The 12069-nt window shown below is 37.8% G+C and overlaps 1 protein-coding gene across 1 annotated transcript in view; it reads left to right on the top strand.

Annotated features, from left to right (window-relative positions):
• The window catches only part of LOC148852952 (uncharacterized), a 69386-nt gene that overhangs the window by 41929 nt on the left and 15388 nt on the right, over nt 1–12069 (top strand). Inside the window, exon 4 of the mRNA XM_088943711.1 lies at nt 7470–7602. Coding sequence (XP_088799837.1) covers nt 7470–7602 — 133 coding nt within the window. The remainder of the gene's footprint in view (nt 1–7469; nt 7603–12069) is intronic.

The raw sequence follows: 12069 nt of genomic DNA, 5'->3' as shown, positions 1-12069 counted from the left end.
AGATTCTCGGCAAAGAAGAGGTACCATCTCTAAATGAAACTATTTCTCTGATTCGTGCTGAAGAAAGCCGTAGGGGGGTTATGCTTGAACCCCAAGTACTAGAAGGTTCAGCCATGACTACAAGGATGGAACAACCGAAAATACTGGAAGGAATGAAGACAGATTTGTCCTCTGCACGGGACAACAAGGAGTCTCTTTGGTGTACCTATTGCAAGAAACCAAGGCATACCAAAGAGAAGTGTTGGAAGCTGAATGGTAAACCATCGAATAGGGAATGGGGCTACCGAGGAGGACAACAGAAGAGTTGAAGTCAAGCTAACTTCACCACGAATCAGCCGAGCCAAGAAAAGCCTCCAAACAAGACCGAGTTCAATAAGGAGGAGATCAAAAAGTTAAGGGGGCTTCTGGGATCGTTGGAGAAACCTAGTGGTACAGGCTCTCTTGCAATCTCAGGTAAGTTTTCTATTCCTCATGGACTAAATGTCTCAAATGAACCTATTAGGGATTTATGGGTTATTGACTCAGGAGCCACAGATCACATGACTCACTCCTCACTACATTTTAGCTCTTATACCCCCTGCCCAAGCAATCGAAAAATAGCCATTGCAGACGGTTCCCTTACTACCGTAGCTGGCCTTGGGGATATCCATATTAATCCATCACTTACACTAAAAAGTGTCCTTCATGTTCCAAAATTGTCCACTAACCTGATATCCATCCAAAAACTCACCCATGACATGAACTGTAATGTGCTTTTCTATCCTTCTTACTGTATATTTCAGGACCAGGATTCGGGGAAGAGGATTGGACTTGCTAAGGAGAAGAATGGACTCTACTATCTTGAAGAATCATGCAAATCAAATATTGTCCAGGATAAATTATCCCTGTCATTCCTTTCATCATCCAACAAAGACACCATTTGGCTTCATCTCTTTAGACTAGGACATCCATCTTTTGGAATTCTGAAAACTATGTTTCCCTCCTTGTTTAAAGGATTGAGTGTTGAATATTTTCATTGTGATGTGTGTGAATTTGCAAAACACAAGTGTATGCCCTTTCCAATCAGTAACAAGAGAAGTTCAGTCCCATTCTTTTTGATCCATAGTGATAGATGGGGACCCTCCACAGTTCCAAATGTGTCTGGCTCACGATGGTTCATCTCTTTTATTGATGATTGCACTAGGGTCTCTTGGATCTTTCTTCTTAAATCTAAATCAGATGTAAGTAGTGTACTCCCAAATTTCCATAACATGATCCAAAATCAGTTTGGGGTCAGAATCAAAAGATTTAGATCGGATAATGCACGGGACTATTTCAACCAAACTTTATCCCCCATATTTTTAAAAGGAAGGGATTATTCATGAATCCTCCTGCATTAATACTCCACAACAAAATGGAGTAGCAGAAAGGAAGAATGGTCATCTACTAGCTGCAACTCGAGCCTTACTTTTCCACCAGCATGTTCCAAAATCCTATTGGGGGGAAGCTGTGCTTACAGCTGCATACATTATAAATCGATTACCTTCAAGGGTGTTGGGATTTAAAACACCAATGGAAACACTTTCTCAATTTTATCCCGATCTACGTACAACAAATAATCTCACCCCAAGAATCTTTGGATGCACTGCTTTTGTCCATGTTCATACCCATAATAGAGGGAAGTTAGATCCAAGAGCCGTCAAGTGTATTTTTGTGGGTTATGCATCCACCCAAAAGGGTTATAAGTGTTACCACCCACCTACTAAAAAATTCTGTCTATTGATGTCACTTTTGAAGAAAAAACACCATATTTCACTCAACCTTATCTTCAGGGGGAGTCCTTGTCATTCATTGAAGATAAGGACAGAGATTTGTTCCCGCTTGGTCTACCTACAGTTTCTCAGCACCCAAACTCTGCATCTATACCAGTTCAATCCGTATTTGCACCTATCGAACCACCTCAAACCAAACCAACTTCTTCACCCATTCATACCAGACCCATGACAGAGAATGATGAACTTTGTGACTATATGAGATTGCAGGTATATTCAAGAAGAAGAAACCAGGATCCTAATCTTGTGCAGGTTCAAGATTCAACTCCTAATCCTGAGAATGAGGTAAATACAGTTCCAGAAATTTCTTCTGAATTAGCATTTGACCAAGATCTTCCTATTGCCCTTAGGAAAGGCACAAGAGAATGCACTAAACATCCCTTATATCCCTTAGCAAATTTTGTGTCGTTTAAAAAATTCTCACCATCACATAGGAGTTTCCTAGTTAGTCTAAACACCATTCATATTCCTAATACTTTATTTGAGGCATTATCTAATGAGAAATGGAAAGATGCTATGAGAGAAGAGATGTAGGCTCTAGATAAGAATCAAACATGGGAAATTGTTGACCTACCACCAAGAAAATATCCCGTGGGCTGCAAGTGGGTTTTCACAGTAAAGTACAAGTCAGACGATTCTCTAGAAAGATACAAGGCAAGACTCGTGGCAAAGGGATATACACAAACCTATGGTGTTGACTATTAGGAGACATTCGCTCCAGTGGCTAAGATGAATACGATAAGAATTTTGTTGTCACTAGCAGCTAACTTCGACTGGTACTTGGAGCAATTTGATGTAAAGAATGCTTTTCTTCACGGTAATTTAGAGGAGGAGATATACATGGATATTCCTTTGGGCTTCAAAGGAAATCTAAAAGGAAATAAAGGTTACAGGTTGAAGAAAGCACTATATGGTCTCAAGCAACCACCTAGGGCGTGGTTTGGAAGATTTACTAAAGTTATGCTTGCCATCGGATACAAACAAAGTCAAGGAGATCATACACTCTTTATAAAGCATTCGGATGCAGGGGGAGTCACAGGTCTTCTGGTATATGTCGATGACATAATTGTGACAGGAAATGATGAAAAGGAGAAGGAAGCCTTGAGAAGATTCCTAGTCAGAGAATTCGAAATAAAAGAACTTGGGAGATTGAAGTATTTTCTAGGGATTGAAGTAGCTCATTCCAGAGAAGGCGTCTTTATCTCACAACAGAAATATGTAACAAATCTTTCAAGAGATACAGGAAAGTTAGCATGCAAACCTTCCTCCACACCGATTGAGCCAAATCACAAATTGGGAGAAGCAAATGAAGATCCAGCCGTGAATAGGGAAGTGTACCAAAGATTAGTAGGAAAACTTATATATCTTGCCCACACAAGGCCAGACATAGCATATGCCGTGAGCGTGGCTAGCCAGTTTATGCACAACTCGAAAGAGGTTCACCTACAAGCAGTCTATAGGATACTACATTACCTAAAGGCTAATCCTGGCAAAGGAATCTTGTTTAAAAGAAATGCTGGATTAACCTTAGAGGCATACACCGGTGCAGATTATGCAGGCTCTCCCATGGATAGGCGGTCCACTACAGGTTACTGTACGTTCCTTGGAGGAAATCTTGTGACATGGAGGAGTAAGAAGCAGAATGTGGTAATTAGATCAAGTGCGGAGGCAGAATTCAGGGCAATGGCTCAGGGAGTATGTGAATTACTATGGCTCAAGATAATTTTGGAAGACCTAAAGATCAGATGGGAAGGTCCAATGAGATTATTCTGTGACAACAAGTCAGCTATTAACATTGCTCACAATCCCGTCCAACATGACAGGACAAAGCACATTGAGATAGATAGGCATTTCATAAAGGAAAAGCTGGATAGCGGATTAATTTGCACTCCATATGTCTCAACGAATGGTCAACTTGCAGATGTGTTGACAAAAGGGCTTTGTAGTGTGGCATTCCAAGGACTTATCTCCAAGCTGGGAATGAAAGATGCATATTCACCAGCTTGAGGGGGAGTGTTGGAAAGTAGAAGATTGACTCTCTGATTTATTCTCCATAATTTTAGGTTCATCAGTTTAGGAAACTTAATTTCCTAGAATCATGGGATATTAATTGGAGAATCCCACTGATATAGAAATTAGTTTTTTAGGAAAAGTTAGTTTCCTATTTTATCACCCTGTAAGTTAGCTTTGTAATTCTATATAATGCTGTGTATATGCTCCTTCCAAGACAATACAATCAATTCATTTTTTCTCTCAAATTTTCACATTTACCACTAGGTCTCTGATACATATATGATTTGTATTAATTCACCTATATCATCACACAAAATTTATGATTTGGATTAATAGGAGTATTACCACACTTGATTCTCAATTTCTTGTTCCTTCAATAGATCCAACATATATTTCCTTTGTAATATAAAGAAACCCTTCTTGGACTCACCCACTTAAATTCCTATCAAATGTTTACAATTCCCCATATGTTTTATTTCAAAATTATCGGCCAAGAATTATTTTAGCTTGGTGGTCTCTGATGATTGGTGAATCATTCCTTATGAGTTATGACCACAATGTCATCAACGTACACATAAGATAGTCAAGAAGTTTCAACTCTTGAAAAATAAGGTATGATCTGCATGTCATTAGCTGAATTCCATTCGTTGTACAATTCCTCTAAACTTGTCAAAGTAGGCTCATGAAGATTGCTTCAGGTAATACATTTGACTTCTTTAACCTATAGTCTTCCCCTTGATTTCTAGGAATAGGTATTCCAGGTCATGGCTACATATATACTTCTTGAGGATCTCCATTAAGAAACCCATTCTTGACATCCAACTAACAAAGAGACAAAAATAACACACAACAAGTTGAATTCAACTTGACATCCACTAAGAACCCATTCTTTCGGGTGATTTCTCCACCTTTCTTGTACCTTCTTTTTTATGTTTAACGATAATTTATTTTATTATCAATAAAATGAGATAAATAACATCCCAGTTGAAATGAATACCTCAGAAATCAGCCAAGTCTTATATTTCTTAATTGATCCATGTACCCATTTACAACCTACTGGTTCTTTCCCTTGAAGAAGGTCAGCCAACTGCCAGGTGTATTCTTTATAAGAACTTGCATTTCCTGTAATCATATCCTTCCATTGAGGGTGAGACACAACCTTTGCAGCATTTTTAGGATTAGGGATAATTGAAATGGAAAACACAAAGGCGCTATAAGATGGAGATAAGGACCTGTAAGAAATTGAGAATATGAAGTAGTGGTAAGCCATCCTTTACCTTTGCAAAAGGCAATAGGAAAATAAGGATAGGGAGTTTCAGAAAGATCTGGTCTTGGTGGGACTAATGGAAACAAGAGGATTACCTTGATCACTTGAAGCAGAGGTCATAGATGTGGTGGATTGTCCGTAGAGATGGGTCAGGATCTGCAGCAAATAAGACATAAGACATGTGCAATGGGCTACGCAACCCAATCATGAGTGGAATGCCAGTGGTCCGTACAGTTTACAGATGCTTAGATTCTTAACATGTTTACTATTGATTGGGTTTTTAACCCATTGTACACGCTTTGTTTTTGATAGATCTTGAGTCCACAGGCATAACTTTCTATTCATTGTACTTTAGAGCCCTTGGAAGGCGTTTTTGACCTTGCTTCCTACTTTTTTGTAACACAGAAGATATGAAACTATTTCAGGAACTAAGGTGAAACTTTGGGAGGATTTATGGTGTGGAGATTAACCTCTCAATGTTTAAAAATAAGCCAATTGCTGAAATGGTTTCTTTTAGTAAGAGGTGTATTGCTTGGGATTTGGGGCTTAGAAGGGATTTAAGAGATTGAAATTTTGTGAGGTGACATCTTTATTAGAATCTCTTCAAGAGGCGCACCTGGTTGGCGGGGGGAGGGGGGGTGGGGTGGATGAGGCGATTTGGAGTCCTGGTATGGGGAGTACTTTTTTATGTACTTCTTTCTTCCAATCCTTTAATTTCTCCCTTGAAATAAACCAGTTCCGTATCAAAGCTTTGGAGTGGCCTAATTCCTCCAAAAGTGAAGTTGTTTCTTTGGGAGGCTGATAATTAAATTGTCGGTACCTGTGAAAGACTCCAACAAAAGCTGAAAAGCTGGTGCATGTCCCCTCATGTGTGTGTCCTTTGCTTGATGAATGGGGATAACAGTAACCATATTCTGTTTTATTGCCTCTTTGCTTCACTGGTATGGAATCATTTATTCAAGCTATGGAGTTGTTCAATACAAATATCACATGCAATACTCAAAGACAAAAAAATACTTTTGGCAATGTGTGCATGCAGCGGTGCTTTGGGGTTTGTGGAGTGAAATAAATGCAAGAATATTTGAAGAAAAATATTCAGCATTAGAATCAGTAATTGACTTGACTACAATTAGGGTGGGTCATTGGGCTATGGTGAGCAGTGAATTTAAAGGTGTGTCTCTAAATGACCTGTTGAGAGGATGGGAAGTAGTGGCTGGATTCCAATCCAAAGCTCAACATCAAAGAGAAGGGTGGATAGATCCCGTTTTGGGTAAGACAAAGTTCAACCTTGATGGCTGCAGTCTTGGGAATCTGGATGCTTTGGGAATGGGGGAGTGATAAGAGACCACAACAGCAATTTTCTAGGAAGTTTCTCAGGCTCAACAGGACAAGGAATTTTTATGGGCAGAATTGTTGGTCCTTCTTTAGAGTCTATAACTTATGAAAATGAGTGGTTTAGGGAAGGTGGAACTGGGGGAAGTTCCATGGAGATTTAGGCATCTGGTTAGACCTGTACAAACATAGGTACCGGTTTGAACAGCTCATTCAATTGCATACCTAGTAAGGGTGATCTTTTCCCACCCCACCTGGAAACTTTTGGACTTGGGCTAGGTTTTGTGTCTAGGCCCCAGCCGAGCCTGGGCCAGGCCTCACCCACAATATATTTTATAACATATATACATATGTTGATATAATAAAATATTAATTTTGAATGATTTCACGATATTAATTTTGAATGATTTCACAAGATTACCATTAAGATAATTTTCACACTTTTTTAGGACATTCTCAGAATATTTAATCAAGTACATTATGCAAGTTCACTCAGACAGGATTGAGTATGGGTTGTAGTGCTCCAATTGGAGACATTTTGGGGATAGTATGTGTTTTATTTATTTCTTTGGGTAATATAGAAATTGAATCCCAATCATAGTGGAGTTTTGGTTGTATCTTGGTCCTTTTTGACCCAGGCTGCATGTCAAAAAACTTGGTAGTGCTTGGTGTCTCAGGTTGTGAGTCACATCATCTTGCGGATCAGTCTTGTACTACTTTGCAGATTGTACTGAAAGAAAATAAAGTACCATATAAAATAATGCTATTTCCCTTTTTCATCCCTACCCCAAATCTTTAGAAACCTTTCAAGTTTAACCTCTTTTGAGTTTTATAGTTTACATGCATGCTAAACTTTTTTAATTTAATGGAATCTGTAATGCTATGGTTAATATTACTTTTGCAAAGCATGGAAACCTGCAAAACTGAGCAGGAAGAATTTGCTTTTCTTTCATACTTGGCAGATTGATGGGCATACAGTTCATAGCACAATCATTTCATATTCTGATTGTGGTTACTGTGTTTTTTTTTTTTTTTCTTTTTTCTAGTCTGGTGGTTCCCTTTCTGCGATTCGGTGAAGCCATTTCTGGTGGCCCTCATTTTCCATTAACCTCTGATGCATTGAAGAAAGTATTGACTGGTCATGCTTCACAGGATGTCCTACTCAGCATTGTCCATGCAGTAAGTGCCTGTGCTCTTTGTTTAAGAAATTGAACATCTTTTTCACAAGATCTAATTTTGATTCCCAAGCTATATTTTGGAATCTATATTTTCAGTGTCGCAGGCAAAATTAATCAATTACTATCAAAACTGAATTTCCACCATTTGTGGCTGTGTAGATGAATCTTATTTCATAGTTCCATTCTATCTAGTACCATGTCTGATTTTCTAGGATGAGCTTGAAACATCAAATCAGGATTTATTTAATATTATGGCATAAATCTTATCCAGTAAGAGAGATGATACTTACAAAAGTTTCATTAAAATAATGGTGCAGAACATGAATATCAGCAAAATCTATATATGAAAAACATCCCGGAGCCCTGTTTTTTGGACAATTTACCTCTGAGAACTGAAGTGTTTTGTTAGTCTGATAGAAGCCAACCTAACTAAAAGACAAATTCTGAACCATAACCAGAAAACAGAAGCCAACAACTTCATAAAAGTAAGGAATCAGTTGAACCCTGTATTCAGATGAGATGCTGGCAGTTTGTTGGGATTGACAGGCTAGGCAAACACATGCAGGTTGACTGTAACCAACCATTAATGTCTTCCACCGTAGAGAATCTCCGTATCAAAATTAAAATGGTCAAATTTACCATAGTTGTCTAATGGGTAATGGACTTAAATATACCCTGAGTTTTCATAAATTGACTTAAACTTACCGTGAGTTTTTCAAATAGACTTAAATATACACTGTGATCATAAAAAGACTTTTTTACCCTTCATTGTTCTTTAAATTTTGATCATTATTTATTATCCTTCATCCCTTCATTGTTCTTTAAATTTTGATCATCATTTATTATCCTTCATCATTCTTTAAATTTTCAAATTGACTTAAATCTATCTTTCTGGTTGCTGGCTTGCCTCCACCCATCCTACTGGTTGTTGTCCACTTTCTTGTTGTTTTCTTGTTACCCAAGTTGGAAGTTTCCACCATTCAGGCATTCACCTCTTGCATTCTTGATGCCGTCCAACCTTTGCTGCTTTCTTGAACTAGATCAGTTGCTAGTTGATGCCTCCCAATTTTGAAGTAAGCTCCTCTTTATCTATCATTCCTCCAGATTTGGACTTTTGAGTTTTGTTGTTTGTGTCCACGCTTTGCCAACTTGAAGTATCCAAAGATTTCTGGACCCAAATTACCTGGTTGAGGATGAGAACCTTTGAGTGGTTGTTGTTCCCCACCATATTTTCTAGCTGCTCACTTGTTTGATCGTTTGTGTTGTTCACTTTGCTTGTTGAAACAACTGTAATCATCTTTTTGAAATAACAAAGAAGCCTTGAATAAAGGGGGATAAATCACAGGATGAGAATGGGTTATTCTTTCCACACCATCTTAGCTTATTGTTGATTGTTTGTAACTGAACATTATGGCCTTATGGGTGGTAAAATCAAGAGAAGTTAAAGCTGCTTGAAACACCTCTCCACCAGCAAAAACAAAGTCCATTATTTTCAAAGATTTCTGTAACTGAAGATTATGGGTATTGTAAAGACTGTTTCCATTAAAGAAAGAAGAATATTGTTTTAAAAGAGTCAATTATTTTCAAAGGGTAAAATAGGATTTTTAAAATAATAAAACAGGTTAATGAGAAGGGACAAGAAATGAGGGTAAGTCCAGTGGGGACAGCATACAAGGTATATTTAAGTCAATATGCAAAACACAGGGTATGTTAAGTCAATTTATAAAAAATCAGGGTATGCTTAAGTCTTTTACCCTTGTCTAGTTTTGCATTTTTTGACAGTTGGGAAAGATATGGTAGTGAGATGGGTTTTTGTTGAGAGAGAGTGAGAGAGAGAGATGGAAAAGGTTAGGATAGCACAACTCATTCATTATTACTTGTACCACTATGTTTGAAAGAAGTCCAAATTTCCAATTATAATAACACCCTGGTTGAGCATCATGGATATTAATGACAGATAATCAACTATCTGTTTCCTCATTAAGGGAGTTCCAAAAACTAAACTTGTAAATATTCTTGGCAAGTTGAGCATCATGGATATTAATGCTCTACTTGTGGGGGAGTATAGCAATATAAGGCATCTGTAGTGGGAGTTTACTTTCGTCTTTTCATTTTGGATTCTATATTAACTTTAATAACTTCTAATAGTTATAAGTTAAATATTAATACCACATAATCCTTGATAAATTATTATGTTTTTTAAAAACAACTCTCACCAAAGTCTCAAAACACATTCTGGCTCATTTCTGTTTCCCACAACCCAAAGCTCAAATTAAGCTTATCCAAACTGAACCTTGGTTATGCCATGAACAAGTAAACTTTGTAGTTCGCAATTATGGGGATGTTTTGTTGGAAAAACAAATTTGCCAATTCCAATTTATAAAATTGCCACAGCATATGGTTCCCCTAAATCATGTGAAAAATCCCATTTGTTAAGAATCAGAAAATCAGTAGGGTAATTTATTAGTCCTGATTTTCATGATTTAGAGTGATGCACAAAGCTTTGAAAGATAGATTTAAGATTTCTTAATTGATTTTCGCATGGCACTGGCATGTCAATTCCAATAACGTGCAAACCAATAATTTTGTGACAGTTGCATGTTTTTTTAGAGAAATCACCACCTTGGCATAGAACCAGTCAGGGGACCGGTTTCCGGTTAAGCGGTTCACCCGTCCAGGTTGAACGGTTCGACCCGTGACATCATATATAAATTAAAAATAAAAAATATATTTATAAATAATACAAATAACATAAAATTAAAAAGAAAACAGAAAAAATACAGAAAATAAAACTATCTAAATAAAAAATAGTACAATTTAAAATACATAAAAAATATAAACATAAAATACAGAAAAATTCTAAAAAATACAGAAAAAACACAAAAAATAAAAAAAAATACAGAAAAAATAGCTTGAAATAAACCCTTAAACCTATATGTAAAAATCAGTGCAAAAAAACCATGATTTTGGGTTGTGAGAGATGTTTGGCTGAAGATTTTGAATTCGTTAAATGAAAGACCCCTTTGAGGAGGAAATTGATTTATTGAAAACAAAGATTGAGCAGCAAGACAAGTAGCCTGAAGAGACAAGCCGGAGCAAGCTAAAGAAGACAAGTGAAAGAAGACAAACTCACTATTCCTCATCGTCTTTTTTCTTAGCAAGGCACTTAAACCGGAACTCACCCATCTTGGTCTGGTGTTTTCCAAAAGAAAAAAAAAAGAGACAAACTCACTACAAACTCGTGAGTTTGGGTTGTGACTTGTGAGAGATGTTTGTCAGGTGCAAACTCGTAGGACAGCCGCTACAAACTCGTCGTCCGCCACTGCAAGTCGACCGCTACTGCAAACTCGCATGCCGCAACTCTTACTACTGGAGCTTGGAACTCTGTAAGTGCTGCAAACTCGCCGCTGCAAACTCACCGTCGCCGATAGCTGTTATTCGTCGTTGGTTGGTGTGTGTTGTCATCGGACGCCGGAGGTACTGGCTGCCGTAGGTGGTCAGTTGGGTATGAGGGTTGAGAGAAGGGAAGGGTTAGAATGAAAATGGGTTCTAACCCTAAAGGCATTCGATTTTGATTTGGGGATTCAAGTCATTTTATTTTTTGTTTTTTCTAATTAAAATTGTGAAAATAAAAAAAGGATAACCCGCGAACCGCTGCCCGAGTCGAACGGTTTAGTGGTCCGACTGCCCAGGTCAGCGGTTTTTTTGACTTTTCAACGTTTTTTTTCCAAAATTCTGGTTTCTAGTATAACCGGACCCGGGGGGCTGACCGGTTACCAGTTTTTCCGATCCGACCATTCGATCTGGTCCGGTTTTGAAAATCGTGCTTGGCATTATTTCCAAACATGTTTTCTATAATAAATCGGTGATTCCCCAATCCCTTCAGAACACTGATTCTTGAGGAAATGATTTTGAAATATCAATTCTATGAAACACGTTTTCTTAAATAAATCTACGTTGATTATCAAAAAAAAGATTCTATCAAACATGTAGAGAACAGTGATGTGAGCCCCACAGCTGTGGTCCCACTCTGTTCGTAGGGTAGAATGTAGCTAGTCACAGCTGTGGTTATTTTTCTGTTATGTTATCTCTAGTTTCAGTTTTATATTGTTTGTTATTTGTTAGCAGTTATGATGTAAACACCAAGGGCAGATATGTCCTTTCATGTAACTAGCATAACCTATATATACTAACTTAAAGTGGCAGCGGCAGAATATTGACATTCTGTTCTTCTCCTAAAATTCTGTGTTCTATTGCTCTTCCACCACTCTTTCCTCTACATCTTCTTCACATTCTCTTCTCATCGAACCTGAAATCTCTTAGTGATCAAGACTGAATAGCAGTCTTGACAATCTACATGGTATCAAAGCCAAGTTAAGGTTTTTCATGTGAGTCTAATACCATCCGACCACATGAGAATCTCCTAGGACTGAAAGCTGAAGAGGAGGAGTTCGCAGACTGATTCTTG

Source organism: Nelumbo lutea, chromosome 5 (assembly GCF_056320005.1).
Source record: "Nelumbo lutea isolate HS-2025 chromosome 5, American lotus-T2T, whole genome shotgun sequence".
Taxonomy (NCBI): Eukaryota; Viridiplantae; Streptophyta; class Magnoliopsida; order Proteales; family Nelumbonaceae; genus Nelumbo; species Nelumbo lutea.
This window is presented reverse-complemented; position numbering and strand designations above follow the sequence as displayed.